Here is a 15,085-nt window from a genome sequence, read left to right as displayed (position 1 = left end):
GGGCTGCCTGTAAAACAATGGTTCAGTGGTGTCAGGTTCACAGGGGGGGATAAGTGGTTTGAAGATCACTGCGATGTATCAACAGCTCCGCCTAGTGGTTAATAAAGAACACATGGACGCGTCTCCATGCAAACCTGAAATTTGATGTATTGGTGTGTGTCAGTAGAGCAAAAGCAAACCAGATCACAATAGTATTTATGTCTATTTTTGTTCTCCTTAATCATATCAGTTTAAGGATATTAGATTTATTAATGTAATTCTGCAATCCAGGTCAACAAAATGGATCCTAGCTGCCCCCATATAAAAGCGCCAGATGGAGTTTAAATGTGCAGCGATAGATGATGGTGATACTGTGTCAGAGGGACAAAATACAGACAGGAACACTGCTAAATGTTTTATGTATGTGTGATCTGGTTTGCTTGCTTTGATATAGAGTATTTTTTCACTCTGCTGTGTTCACATTAAAAAGGAAACTGGAAATGTGTGAAAATTAAATATCAAGATTAAGAGTAAGACAAAAACTGTTAATATTTTTGTCGACCAAATGAAAGAATGTAGCTGACTATTTCTCAGTTGACGTGCAAAGCATGCAGATATAATACAGTAATATTACAGACTGTAAGCGAAGGGATTTACATGAGTTATCTTTGTAAAATACTACTTGTGCCTTTTGATTAGAGGTTCACTGTGCTCCATGAAGAGGAGTGGAGCACTGTAATCCTCACTGGAAAGGAAGGCCAGTCTTTGGATATCTTAAAATCTTAAAAAGGCTTCAAAACATTACCTGCAAATATTAATAATTTGCCAATTAATAATTTGCATATTTATCTTAATACAGACACCAAGAGCACCCATATTTATATTCACATTCATATTAACATTCATATTTAAAAAGCTTAAATAGACAGAGATAATAAACATATCCAGGGCTGAAGTGGGGCCTGTTGGCTAAGCTGACCCACCATAAGGCTTGATTTGGCCTGCCAGGTGGTCTTAGCGAAAAACTACATGCATAAAGAAATACGTAATATATAATTTATGTCAACGTTAAGTTTGTTTATATTTCATGTTGTAAAAATGCTCTTTAAATATGCAGGTATCCTAATTATTAATGATATTATTCAAAAGTAGTTAAGGATATTGGGATATTCTATCTTTTATAGCCTCACAACTGAGCTGAAGCAGTTTCCCAATCAAACAAAACCATTTTTTCGTAACTTGCACATGACTCTACATGAGTAAAACCACTGACGCAACAAATAACCTGTTATACAACATACATATCCCAACTTCCCTAATTTTGAGTAGTGTATTTCTCACAATCCGAGCATGGCGGACACGGCACCATTTTGCATCTGAACAATATAACATAATAAAATATAGTAGGTATTTTGCTGTTGACTTGGTGGTGGCCCACCATTAAGTTTCACATTTGGGCCCCCCAAGGGAAAAAGTTAGTGCGCCCCTGAACACACCACTCCACCACATGATGCCAAAAACAGACCAGTCCTGCTGCTTGCATTTAATTTAATTGAGTAAAGTATATATATATATATATATATATATATATATATATATATATATATATACACATATACATATATTTCCTCCTCAGTGTCCAGCAGTCCTTCACCCTGCTGATAGGTGTAACGCTATCGTCCGACTCATTTTGTCCTCGCCGCTCGCCGTAGTTGGGGCAACGTCTCGCTGCAGTTGTTGGAGAAAGGTGAGCCCTCCGCTACACACACACCACACAACAACATCAGCCGCTGTCGGTGACTTTTGTCAGCTCTGTTATCACTACGTGGTGAGCTTTCCGTCGCGTTGTCATTGTCGACACTGTAAACAAGACGAACGAGCTCGCTAGGTGTGGGGAAAGTGGCAGCTAGCTGCTAGCTAACTGCAAGCAGCAGCTAAAAATATTCTGCCGTCGAGGTGCTGCGAGGTGGGCACAGCTGACAGCCAGGAGACCTTCAGTGGGCTACAGCTAACGGCTTATGTGGACTTAGTGCTTTTAATTAATGGCGTATTATATGTATTATACAGCTAGTTGTGAAAGTGTAACCTGTTGCTCGGTAAGTAGCTGGTGGGCGTTAACGTTAGCGCCGTGTTATGTCTGGCAGGGTGATGGTATTAACGTTAAGCGGTTGTAGTCTGATCTGCTGTAGTAGGTCCAGGTTCACAGACGCAGAGGAGGCAGCACTGCCGTAGTTACTGCTGCTATCTGGCAAAGAAAATGTCTAGCCCGCTGCTAATCGCTTTAGCTTTAGTGTGAAGCTGTTCAGACTTATGGAGAAACAGACTGCAGTTCATCATCATGGGTGTATTCACTGTACCTGGAAAAAGTTGTGTTGAGATGGTGTTATTTTAAAATTGGTCACATGTCACACTTCTTCTTCCTCACTCCTCTTCTCTCACAATAGGCCCAGTTTGTGCCTGATCTGTGTTGTCATACGTTGTCATACCTATACAGCACATGAGAGGCACACACTGGGGCTTGGTTTTAAGTTTTTGTGCACAATAATTGAAAAATTGTGCACATTTTGATATCTTACTTGTAATCTGTTGTCAATAGGATGTCCAGTGTTTGCTCTGATGGCATTATTCTTGCATGAAAGCCAATAAATACATAACAACACATCTTTCTTATCACCTTTACAGTTCAGTACTGATCCTTTGTTGCATTTTTGATCCATCTCCAATATCTGAATGGCTAGTTTACAATCAAATTAGAGTCCTTTATGGTTTGTCCTCATGCATATAAGAAGTTGCCTTCTCTTCTCTTCGATCTAGTAGCACCGCAAACACTGAGGCATTATGGGCAACACAAGTGACAGGGTGGCGGGAGATCGCCATGGAGCCAAAGCCCACCGCTCCGACAGCAGCGGCAGTCACAAAGACCACGAGCCCAGCAGCAAGATGGTGGACAGCACAGACGACCCCAACATCTTCAACACCCACGGGCCGGAGTCCAAGGTGCTGCTGCAAAATGTATAAAAACAGATTATTGTACAGAATTGTGTTTATTCACAAGGCAGGGGCCTTCTGTTGTCATTTGTTACATATGATCTTTTGTAGGATCACCTCATGGTTGAGATATAAATTAATTGCTTTCAGGCGTCGGGGGAGAAAGAGTTCACCCCAGATCTGGACGACCTGGTGAAAACTGGTCCTCAGGCTCGCCCCACGGTCATCCGCTGGGCCGGAGGAGGAAGGGAGGTCTACATTGCTGGTTCCTTTAACAACTGGAGCACAAAGATACCACTGAATAAAAGGTAAACCGCTTGTTGTTGTTTTGTATTTGGTAGGCTATAAATGGCAGTGCATTCTCACTTTTCATAGTCTCATTGGAATCCAACGCAAATGATCTCAGCTATTACATACAAGCCAAAGTATTACACTAAAATACTTTCCTTTCCTTTCTCCGAAGCCATAATGACTTTGTAGCGATCCTGGACCTGCCAGAGGGAGAGCACCAGTACAAGTTCTTTGTAGATGGACAGTGGGTCCATGATTCATCAGAGGTACGTCTCATAACTGTAATTTTCATTTCACTTTCATTTTACTAGTAAACATGTTCATGATGATCAAGTTCTTTTTATACCACTTAGATTGAAATGTTGAAAAAATATTTTTTGTTATTTAGCACATGGAAAAATTAAAAATGTTCCTTAATCTCAAACAGTCAAAGATCTTTGATGCTATAAACATGAAAGGAAAGTAACCTCTATGAAAAAAATAATCCATTCCAAAACCTAAAGTGCTGACTGATATTGTCAGTGTTGCTGTTTTCTTGTAGTTTGGTCAGCAAAACAACAGAAGAAGAAGCCGTACAAACACTACCTTGCTGTACTGTACTCTATGATTATTGTGTAAATGTAACCACATTGTCGTTAAAGCCTTTTCTAAAAGCCGAGGCGAATGTTTGCAGAGTTATAAACAATAATTACGAAAATGCCTTTTCATTATCGTTTCTCTTTGGCAGCCAATTGTAACCAGTCAGCTCGGCACCATCAACAACCTGATCCAGGTGAAGAAATCAGACTTTGAGGTGTTTGACGCCCTGCAGGTCGACTCTCTGGAGAGCTCCGACATGTCAGGTCAGCCTCTGCCACAGTGGTCATGCATTGTTTGACTGTTAGCAAATTAACAACAACAGAAATGTTTCTTTGTCTTTGGTTAGTCAGCCATCTTCATCATAATTTGCATGACAGAGCTCTGACAGACACAGCAGCTTGTGATGTTTCAATACAGGTCTTATAGACAGACGTGGATAGTGTGGAATTATACTAATTGGTATAGTCGTTTTCAACTCATAGAAAACATTAATACAAACTAAACAGAGGTGTTGTGCCTGTCAGAAGTGTAATCTTCACTCTTGTATGTTTGCAGATCTGTCCAGCTCCCCTCCAGGTCCATACGGGCAGGAGCAGTACATCTTCAGACCTGAGGAGCATTTCAAAGCACCACCTATACTCCCTCCTCACCTCCTTCAAGTCATTCTCAACAAGGACACCAATATATCCGTCAGTGTCTGCTCCCTCTTTCACTGTTGCCATTTCCTCACACACTGATCTGAGTTGTCTTTGTTGTAGTTTCCTTGTGTTTTTTTTTAGTTTTCCTCTCACTCTCTCTCGACAGTGTGACCCTGCCCTGCTGCCTGAGCCCAACCACGTCATGCTAAACCACCTTTACGCTCTCTCGATAAAGGTAGGTTCACTGGAAACAGCTGGAATACGCCTCACGCTTTTCCAGATGTTGGTGGCACCACATGAAATATCGTTCTCAGCAGTGTAACACAACTATAGTTGTAGTTTCTCCAACCACATTTGTGCTAAATATGCTAATAATGCAGTGAGACACATTTATTTGTAAGGACACATTTAACAGCTTGTCTGTGTGTTGTGTTTCTGTCTGTGCAGGACGGAGTGATGGTGCTGAGCGCGACTCACAGATACAAGAAGAAATACGTCACCTCTCTGCTTTACAAGCCGATCTAAACCTCGACTCGGGTGCTCCACAGTGCTTTTAGAGAGCGGCATGCTCGTATTCTGCCGAGGGTTTTTCTTTTGTATCATCACTTTTAGCCAAATCTTGCACTGAAACAAGTTTACAGGTGAGCTAAAAGGCCAGCGGCTTTGACTGTGGCTTGGATTTTGAAAAGGTTGTTCACTTCTGTCTACATAGGGCTCTGATCAAAAGTAGCGAAGTGTGTGAGTGTGTGCATGGTGTCAGAGGGAGATGAGAACCATACTGTGGCATTCACCTGCTACATCCACAGACAGAGACTGAGTAACTCACTGTGTGTATTCGAGCGTTTGCTGCACCTTGTGAATATATGCATGTCGGTGTGTAAAACAAGATTTTCTGGCGTGGAGGTGTTTAGAGTGTTACTGATGTGGATCGTGTTGTCATATCCTCTGTGAACCGGTTGAATTAAGTGTTGATCTAATTGATATGACAGCATTCATGGGAAGTGCATGCAGAGTAAGAGAATGACTTAATGTGGCCTGAAGTCAGTGTCCAGGTGCTGAAGAGAGCAGCAGGCTTGAAGTGCAATAACTTGCAACAACTTAGTTTGTCAGTAAGGTCATGTTTTGTTGGGTTTCTCACAATTCAGCCATCATTTAGTGAAATCTACAACGTGACCTAAATTACACAAGTCCAAGATTCCAGTTATGTTAATGTGATGGTTGTTATGGATGGAGTGCTTGTAGGTTTTCAACAGGAAATGCTTATTTTCCTGATGGCATTGATGGTCAGAGGCCGATGTTAAAAGATACAGAACACAAAACACATTTTTACGCTGACCTGTAGTTCTGTTAATCCATCTGGATTGTTTTGGTGGAGTTGTAGACTTTATAAGATAATATTAAAATGTCTAATTCTCTTGAATATGATAGATGGCACTCAGCCTGTGGTGCTCAAAGTGCCAAAAAAAATACATTTCAACAACTTTGAGCACCACAAGCTGAGTGCCATCTAATTCCATTCAAACTGCCGGCTCCCATCAAGATAATCTAGATGGCTAAATAGCACTTAAGGGAAGAGAAAATATGTATATTTGATTTTGGGGTCCCTTTAAATTCTTCTGTTGCCTTTACTTTGATATATAATGCGAGCACTTTAGCGTTCATGTGAGCAGGAGTGTTGATATAAGCTTTTAACTATGCAGCAGACAACTCTTGTACTGTAGCTTCTCTGAACTATTGAGCCCAATTTGTGCTTTAATTTTTTTTGGTTTTAGATATGATGAACTTGCAGTGCTTTATAAGTGTGTGTGCATCTATACTGAGTTCTATTTATCATATAGGAATGTACTGTATGTATCTGCTACATGTATAGTCATACACAGAGGCGTGTACACGCAGACGACCTGCTGCTTTGCATGTACTGAATATCTACAACTTGAAGCGTTTACTGTGCGGTGCACGTTAAGAGAAGCACATTTTCTGATGGATTTACAGGGCTATGAGGATACAGAGTTGCCATGACTTTAAAAGTTGTACAAAGTGTGTTCACGTGTGTGGTCTTTACAGTATAACTATTGAAGATGACCTGTATTTTGGGGTGTGGTGGCTTTTTGAAAATTGTTTGCGTCACTCATAAGTAGTGCTGTTTAAATGTCTGCACTTACAGTACATGCCCACTGTTGATACACTCGACAGACTTATAAAAGGGGCTTTCATAAATCCTGTTGGTGTTGAGCTAGACCATCTGAAAGTATTCTGTGAATGTCGAGCCTAGCCGCGGCGTCTCGTCCGAAGAGTTTTCAAGATAAGATGAGGGAGTGCGGACGAGCGCCGCGGACGCCTCATGGTGTTTTTAGGCTTTAAAACCAAAACTTGAATTTTACAACTGTTTCATGAATGTTTAAAAAAAAAAATGCTTTGCAGAACCAGTGTGATGATTCACTGTACAAGATGTTCCTTGTTTGCAAATAAAGAGGAAACGCTGGTCCTAATTCATGTCTTTTTTTCTCTCTCAGGTTTTTTCAGTTCACTTTGGTGTATTAAACCCATCCGCTTACGTTACTGATGTGGTGCACTGTCAGTACACTGTGACATCACTTGTGGATGTGGCCAGAGGTTCAACCCCCTGGTGTTAACTTACTCTTTAATGAACAGCACGGGCAGAAGCTAAAGGGTCCGGATATAAAACAAACTGAAACTAAAACAGAGTTCAACAGAAGTAAACCACACAAACTTTTTGAGTGTTTTATTCGTTCTTTCCCAAAATCTTTCATCGATAATACTTTTGCCAACACAGCAAACTGTTAACTGTCATCAGAGACAGGATCCGTATGAGTCCTGTATCGGCTTTCTAGTTCATTATGCACAAACTCAGAAAAAAGCTGCTTTCCAATCACATAAAAGCTGCACCAATCAAATAGCGCTATATACACACGCAACTCAGGACCAACAAATACATCGTTTCAGACTTCCCTTTTTAATAAGAAATAGCAAAAAGGCTTTGTTTACGCTCTAACAAGGTGCTTTGTGGATCCAACGTTTCACAATCTTTCCAGTCATTGGCTTTTTTACAGTAGACAAATCTTCAAAACTTTTCCCTTCTTTAATTTCAAAAGGTAATATCAAACTTTTCCCCTCTATCGAAATACTTGGCAATTTTTGTCTTTTTCTGAAGACTCGAGCGCAAACAAAACCTAAATTGGCAGATCTCAGGTAGGCGAGCGCTAGTGAAGGCCATTTTCTACCACCGAGAGCCGAGTGAAGACGCTCTCGGGCTAAATTTAAAGGCAAGCGAAGCAACATTAATCAGAGCTTTGTTATAGGTGAACGATACTGTGATCAGTGACTTAGATATCATGAAGGCATAGTTTGTGATTTCTTAACAGACACAGCCTAGGTGACTAAATGATTCAAGGTGACACAATCCTCTAACATACGCTGCATATAAACCATACATTGCAGGAAGTGAAACGCGATGATGTTTAACATCAAAATAAAAGATAGAAAGCTATTGCACAGCTACCCAGAAATCAACTTTGCGAAAAGCAAATGTTGGATGTTTTTTTTTCACATGCACACGCACACCCACACACAGGCACACACACACACACACAAACAAAACCTCATACAGAAAAAGCAGGTTATTTACAGCTTAAAATGGCAAATGTACAGCGAGAAAACACATCAAACTAAAGAGTGTAGTTGAACGGTTACAAGTGAGTGAATTAAAGAACAATGATCCCACCAGTACCCTGCCAAAGTTTGCATCATCTAGAAGAACTTGATAACCTATATTGCCATTGCCATGGGAATGCTGAGACGGCCTGAACCAAGAGAAATAACACAAAGACAATATGGCATATGGCCTTGTGGGAAAAAAATCCACTCTGTTGAGTTTTGGTCCAAACAAAAAGGAGCTCGTTTCCATCGCACAATTTCGAAATACACTGAGCCAGCTGTCTAACGGTTACCATCTCTGTGGTTCTGGAGGCCCTTTGATTTAAAAAAAAAAGAAAAGACACCTCGGTATCCCCGCGGCCCGATGAGACCTGGGTTTGTCATTCGCATGGATAAGGCAAGTCAAAGTGACAGTAAAGAGTTCAAACTTTGGCAAGTATTGGCAATCCCCTGTTCCATAGCTTAGATTTTATACAATCTCTGTCATGCATCAACACTCCAATACAATCGTATTGTGTCCTAACTTTTTTTTATGAGTGTGACTAATAATAATAATAATAATTCCAGTGTCAAGCGAAGAAATAATAATAAGAATAACCCGGTGCAGCATGATCATTCAAGAAACAACATCATTATTGCACATGCTCGTATGAGAACTCCTACAGAGGAGCTTGAATACGCGTGTTTAGCCTGGTTCCATTTGAGCACTTCAACCTCATAATCTAGAGTACATTCGTTTAGAAATCACAACCAACCAGATCGATCGAAAGCCTTAAGAATTATATTGACCCCTTTTTCAGTAAATTCAGTAGATAGATGCCAAAAAAAGCACCTGAAACGAGGAGGCTTGCGGCTGAAATGGAACCTTTCTCTGGCTTTTTGTTCGGCCGTCGGTAACCCTCGGCTGATGGCTCACATACCATTCATAAGCTTCCTCCACGAATACGGATATACAGCTCTAGTACACGACTACTTCTACTCCTCTACATTCCTCCACTGTGTGTAGTGATACATTGTGGGTGTCACTGTTCTTTGCATTGCATTTGCAAAAAAATCTCCTCATTGATAAAAGCGCCACGAGAAGTACGTAAACTTGCATTTCTGTGGCAGTCAAAGTTGAGGGCGTCTGCTTGTCTTTGAGTGAGCCGTTTTTTTTTTTTTCCAACCGCACATGTAGATATGGTGTACATGTGCGCACGCGTGTGCAGAATTCCTCTCTCAAGCCACGATTAAACATGCATGAACACTTATTCCATCCTCAGGCTGTCTGGCTCTCAGGAGAGGATGCTCTTGGATACAGACCTGGGGGTTTGTATTGTGGAAACTTTTTGTTTTAACTCGCAAGTTAAGTTCCCCAGAAGTGATGTCACCCATTGGTTTGTGGACTACCGTTATGAAGCTTTGAGTTCGGCATTACGGCTGTTGCCATCTTAGTTTTAGAGCCAGGAGTGTCCATAATTAGACTGGAGGGTGGAGCTGGGGAGGATTTTCTGATTGATAGCCACGCCCTGAAGCAGATTGTCTATTTTACTCTAAATGCGACCATAATTTACCAAATTAACTTCATTCTGTATTGAAGAAGACTTCAAACTAGCAACTGAGTCCATAAATTAAATCCGAAAAAGTTTGTGGAGGTAACAAATCAAGTGAGAAGTAGGGTCATTTTCTCATAATCTTACATACAATTTGACTTCCTTTCGAAACCAGTGGAGTTTCTCTTTTTTAGAAAAAAATGCAGGTTTAAGGCCAATTAAAACCTGGTCCAATTGTCCAAAAAGTTTCTGTAATACAACCCCCCGAAACCAGAGTGCCTTTATGAAAAGACACCTGGTGTGAGATCGGTATCTAGAAGCATCTTCAACCAGCTCCATCAGTAGGACGCACATCACTGAAACCACCAGAGGCACATTTCAAACCCTTTCTTCTGACACACACACGACAAGGCAAACTGCTGACTGCATCACTCAAAGACAATAGGACATGTGGCGGGGGAGGGGAGAGAGTGACAGAAAGTTGGCGAGGGGGGTGAAGGGAGTTCGGTAAGGCTCAAGGTGCAGATTATATACTGTGCACATGTTGCCTGGAGGAGGGAAGGAAGGAAGGAAGCACTCTCAAGGCTGGACGGAGGTAAAGGCAAAGGCGAGGGTGGGACAGGGAAGGCTGGTGCGGAGGGGGGGAGGTTGTGGTGGGGTCTTGGCTGTTTAAGTAAAGAGGTCAGAGGTGGTAGCGTTGAGGCTGGTTCTTTAAAAGTCTAAAGCAGGCATTGGCTGCTGCGCTTCCTCGCTGCTGGGCGTTGATTGGCTGCAGCTCCGGAAGCGCCGCTGGTCTTCAGGGAACTGCGATCAGCAGGCTGCTCTCTGGCAGCGCCTCCTGGGTCCTCAGCTGGATTCAGGGACAAGAGGAGAAACAAGATGGACGTTATTAGCTTGTTTAGCAATCCTTACGCAGAATGATTTGTCAATTTTTTGACAATTTGTTTAAAAACACCTCAGCAAGAAGTCGTTTTCTGTGCATGTTAGTTTTAACAAAACTCCCAAAATACAACTGCTTGCAGATGAAAAGCTGAGTGAGTGATTAAAATAAGCAATGTTACTCACACACACACACACACACACACACACATACACACACGGTTGCTGTGTATTATCTGTGCTGCGCGTCTTGCGGTGTGAATGAATCTGGATGTTTATGACACTTGAAGGGCAGCAGTAAACCTTTTATTTTGAAGCCGTCACACGCGTTTCTGCGTGAACGCCCTTTCGCCATACTATGACAGCATACACACAGAATGGAAAGTATGCAGTGTGGAGTAATCTTGGCGCTAACTGTTCGGGGTCTGAAGCTATGAATAGACTCAACCTTAACAGAGTGGACAAGTAAACAACACTTTAGTCCAGTGGTAGCTTAGTAGAAGGGTGTGTTTGCAATCTGGTGTGAGTGTTGTGGTGTTCGGGAATTACTCTGGTCCTTCGAAAACACGTATTTATACTTAGAAATACAGTTATTTACAATAGCTAGTAGGTGTAGTGGGATTTTAGGATCACACATCTAATACATAGGTGCTGGTCATGGCATAGTCCCAGGTAGAAAACAAGGTAAACACACACTCACACACACAGCTGCTTTTCAGCTGCTTTGCTTTTCTAATTTTATCACTTTATCTAGAGAAAGCCAAAGTGTGTGTGTGGTCAACTTGTTTCCTACTCAACAAAAGGATTTTGGCACAACATCGCCTCCGTTTTCTCCCATGTTTTCTCTCTAATAAAGCAGAAATGTCCTAAAACGCTAAAATAAAAGTTAGCTAAAAGCGGATGGAGTTCGCCGTCAGACAGGATGGTAGAGCTGTGATGTTAGAAAAAGCAAATCCACACGGAGGTAAAAGCTGCCCCAGACCACAGAGTTACCATCACATTTACTTTTACACCTACAGTTTAACCATTAGGCAAAAAAAAATGCTACAGTCAGATTAATAAAATTCAGGGTCTGGGACAACATCTACCTATTGGCAAATCACAAGATGTCAGACGATTACCAGCATAAGGAGAGGAAGGGGAGGAGCTTAGAGAGGAAAGTCTCAGCTCATTCTTCTGGGGGGTGTAAAGGAGGTGAGGAGAGGAGAGACAAATGCAGGACGAAGGAAACAAGTGAGACAGGAAAGCCAAAAGTGATGAATTTGCATCATAAATACTCAGGATACGGACACCACTGACATCACAACATACAATACTGATACACGTAATACTGTGAATCTATGGTGTATGTACACAGATTACCTACATTATGTCTGATACCCCGGATATCTGAGGGTCCATGAGCTTACCTCTAAATTTGTCCTTGCTTTCTTCAGCACATCACGAGTCCTCGACACTGCAAAAAAGAGCACACAGATGATAAGTCCACATCAACACATTAATCAAAGCAGTTAAAATAACACATTTTCCTTCACTTTTGCATTTAGACCTGGGATGTGAGAGGCAGTCTTGTTTTTATGTGAGATCTGCAGAGGCCGATGATTCGCCTGGTTTATTGCTTCTCTGCAGCTCCAACCTTTAATTTAGCTGCGCCTCCAAAAAGGGACCAGCAGCAATTCTCACTCCCATCACTCACAACTTATTAGGTCTTCTCTTCCACACTCCTTCTCTCACGCCTCGTTGTTGTATTGACTGTTAAAAAACCCACATCATCAGCCTGCAGCTGCAGATCTGTAGCGCTGTGTGTTCAGGTCTGCACCATTCACACAACAATATGATTTCCTGGGAGGTCGATTATATTTGTTGAGCTGTTGTTGTCACATCTTACTGTGATTGGCTCAGCTGTTTCAGAGCAATCAGACCACACAACCCGATTCATTTCCACCTTCACACAGCCCTTTTACACTGACGCTCTACAAAAATAGGGCCTCGAGTCTCTCTCATGATCCCTCTCCTCTTTCACACACTCAGACACGAGGCAAACACTTACACTGATTGACTATGAAGTGCTCCATGCTCTCCTTGGTGCGGCTGGTGCTCCTCAGTCTTTGAATCGTCCCCTTGAGAACCTCTTCCTGCTCCGATATGCGCAGTTTCAGGGACAAGATCTCCTCCTGCATACACTGCTCCTACACACGCACGCAAAGCGACATTTGTTATGAAAGCTTCTGCTTTCTTACCGAACATGTTTGGGTTTCATCGCTAACATATCCCAAGTATTGCCTGAGTAGCTTGATATAGCCCCCAAAACAATTAAAAACCCACCTTGAGCCTGCTTCGATTCTTTTCATGAGAATTGTTGACAATAACACAAAAACAGTGTACATATATCAGACCAGTCAATATAATGTGTTTCAAACCTTCTTAAGGTTGTGGATGGAGGGATCAGTGCTGGGCAGAGCTGCTCTCCAGAACATCTTCAGCAGAGACATCGCCTCCTCCAGGATCTGCCTCAGAGTCTTGGTGTTGGACAGCAGACTCTTCACACAGCCATAGTCCAGGACCTGCACGCAGAGCTCGGTTAGACACTTGCGCTCTCGAGTCATTACTCTAACGATTTGTTGTCTTGTTTCCTCACCAGCTCACTGCTCTGTTTCTGGTTGCCGTCCAGCAGCGGCGGGCCGAGGCAGGCCTGCAGGGTGGACTCCATGCGCTGGACGAGGCTCCGGCCCTCTAGGACCTGCTGCTGAAGAGCACTGAAGTCGTCAACGTGGCCGATGGCGTGGCGGCCGTTGCGGTTCGAAAACGATCCGTCCGGGGCGTCCCCCTCCAGCTCAGAGTGAGGGTCGAGAGGGTCTGCTGGAGGGAAAAGAGCTACAATGTATTTTGGAAGGACGCTCAGTGACATAAGTGTATTTTTGCAGTGCAAGAAAGAATTGTGATTAACTGTATTATTGTTGCAGAGCTTTACAATCAGTCCGCAAACTACAAACAGATTAAGATGCAGTCATGCAGTGCAGTTAAAGTCACACCATTGGCAGTGCTATGGCTGTCGTCCAGGTCTGAGTAGGGAGGACCGGGTGATCCACAGTTAAACAGACCAATGTCCCTGACCGGTGGAGACGGAGCTGGGTCTGTGGAGCACACGCATAAACAAACCAGGCTTGGACACACAGCAAACCACACCGCAGCACACTACAGCCTCACAAACACCTTGTGAGTATCATGTCAGTGTCGCATTCATCGGCGTCTCGTCTCACCGTGCAGCAGCTGTCGCCTGTAGAAGTTCTCTCTCTGAGGGCTGGCAGTGAGGGCGGAGAGGGAGGGGGTCCGAGGAGAGCCGACGACCCCCAGCTTCTGCTCCAGCTGCTTGTGGAGCTCCAGTTGTTTGAGGGCGCTGTTCTCCTGGACGCTGTTCTGCAGCTGGGCTCGCAGACTCCTCACCTCCCCGAGCAGCTCGCCGAACTCCACCGGTAGACCTGGGAGCTCACACAGGTAGCCTGGAGCAACAATACGACGAGTGGAGAGATAATTGTTTGATTATAGCATCTTTCAAACTGTTCTGGAAGTTTTTTGTTTGTTTGTTTTTTAAATATGAGTAATCTATGTTTTCTTTTAGCCCTCTCATATCAGTGTCCCAAGGTCTACCATGATGCAATTCTTAAAACTGTCACCAGATGGTGCCAAAATATGTGGAGAGCATCAAATCTAACTGCATGACTTTTCCCAGATCTAAGGATTGAAGTTTTATCATCCAGCCTTTTCGTTTTGTCTAGTTATCATCTGCTTTTTCAACTTTTTGTACACAGATACGGGAGCAATATTTGCCCTTGAAGACTTTTTTTCCTGCAAAGAAACTGGAAGCGTACAGAAAAATCCTAACGTGTAGAGGGGATCTTTAAGCTTATCTCGTGTACAATGAAAAGACTGACCTTTGTTGGCCTTGGTGCTGGAACACACTCGATCGTACACCTGTAGTTCACTCTGCAGGGAGTGGATGAGCTCCCTGCTCTCACAGAGCTGCTGCTGCAGTAGAGACACCTCATGCTGGAGCCTGAGGAAACACAGACACAGCACGTTAAAGTCAGAGAGCTGTGTGATCTGTGTATACACACCGCGAGCGAACACACCCACCTGTTGGTTTTCTCCTGACTGGTCTGCCGCTCCTGCCTCAGTATGTGTATCTGCTGGCCCTGCTCCTGACTGTGAGCCTGAAGTCGTCTCAGCTCCTCCTTCCACTGCTCGGCCTCCAGCTCTGCCTGTTTGAGGCGGGCACGTGCCGTGAACACCGCCTCCCGCAGCTGCACCACCTCCTCACACGTGTCTGAAGGAAGAGGTGGGTTAATATTCCAGAGGAATCAAATCCATTAAAACGTTCTCTGGATTTCAAGATGAAGTACCCGTGCTGGCCTGCAGGCGTGACTGTAGAGCCAAGTTCTCCTCCTTCAGGACTCTGATCTCATTGGACAGCTGAGTGACCGTGTCCAGTCCTTGGATGTAGATGTTTGTTGGTGCTCCTGGATG

At 43.2% G+C, this 15,085-nt stretch overlaps 2 protein-coding genes across 7 annotated transcripts in view; one reads left to right on the top strand and one right to left on the bottom strand.

Moving 5' to 3' along the window:
- Nucleotides 1-1,634: 1,634 nt before the first annotated feature.
- prkab2 (protein kinase, AMP-activated, beta 2 non-catalytic subunit) lies at nt 1,635-6,964 on the top strand. Of its 6 annotated transcripts, none has more exons than XM_084369985.1 (8): nt 1,635-1,726; nt 2,794-2,976; nt 3,118-3,275; nt 3,431-3,524; nt 3,986-4,100; nt 4,393-4,526; nt 4,642-4,710; nt 4,923-6,964. In XM_084369985.1, exons 2-8 carry the CDS (start codon nt 2,818-2,820, stop codon nt 4,998-5,000), a joined length of 807 nt encoding a protein of 268 aa, XP_084226111.1. In that variant the 5' UTR covers nt 1,635-1,726; nt 2,794-2,817; the 3' UTR covers nt 5,001-6,964. The 6 variants fall into 6 exon arrangements, with proteins under 6 accessions (XP_084226111.1, XP_084226106.1, XP_084226108.1 ...); XM_084369980.1 differs by having other exon boundaries at nt 2,794-2,991; XM_084369982.1 differs by having other exon boundaries at nt 1,643-1,726; nt 2,797-2,991.
- A 239-nt stretch (nt 6,965-7,203) lies between these two features.
- Nucleotides 7,204-15,085, bottom strand: part of LOC311266038 (myomegalin) — a 42,677-nt gene continuing 34,795 nt past the window's right edge. Inside the window, exons 35-44 of the mRNA XM_084368223.1 lie at nt 14,962-15,078; nt 14,696-14,885; nt 14,494-14,615; nt 13,822-14,061; nt 13,200-13,417; nt 12,982-13,125; nt 12,612-12,750; nt 11,971-12,017; nt 11,683-11,737; nt 7,204-10,532 (exon numbers count right to left, since the gene is read on the bottom strand). Of these exons, the coding sequence (XP_084224349.1) occupies nt 10,402-10,532; nt 11,683-11,737; nt 11,971-12,017; nt 12,612-12,750; nt 12,982-13,125; nt 13,200-13,417; nt 13,822-14,061; nt 14,494-14,615; nt 14,696-14,885; nt 14,962-15,078 (1,403 nt within the window). The 3' untranslated portion in view covers nt 7,204-10,401. The remainder of the gene's footprint in view (nt 10,533-11,682; nt 11,738-11,970; nt 12,018-12,611; nt 12,751-12,981; nt 13,126-13,199; nt 13,418-13,821; nt 14,062-14,493; nt 14,616-14,695; nt 14,886-14,961; nt 15,079-15,085) is intronic.

The sequence above is a fragment of the Pagrus pagrus genome (genome assembly GCF_965226575.1).
Source record: "Pagrus pagrus genome assembly, chromosome: 12".
In the NCBI taxonomy this organism is placed as follows: Eukaryota; Metazoa; Chordata; class Actinopteri; order Spariformes; family Sparidae; genus Pagrus; species Pagrus pagrus.
This window is presented reverse-complemented; position numbering and strand designations above follow the sequence as displayed.

Bases quoted from the DNA above. Each gene is read 5' to 3' on its own strand.
- prkab2 (XM_084369980.1), top strand. From the start codon at position 2,818: ATGGGCAACACAAGTGACAGGGTGGCGGGAGATCGCCATGGAGCCAAA. The intron at 2,992-3,117 runs GTATAAAAACAG...AATTGCTTTCAG, and splicing joins CCAAGGTGCTGCTGCAAAAT to GCGTCGGGGGAGAAAGAGTT. The intron at 4,527-4,641 runs GTCAGTGTCTGC...CTCTCTCGACAG, and splicing joins ACAAGGACACCAATATATCC to TGTGACCCTGCCCTGCTGCC.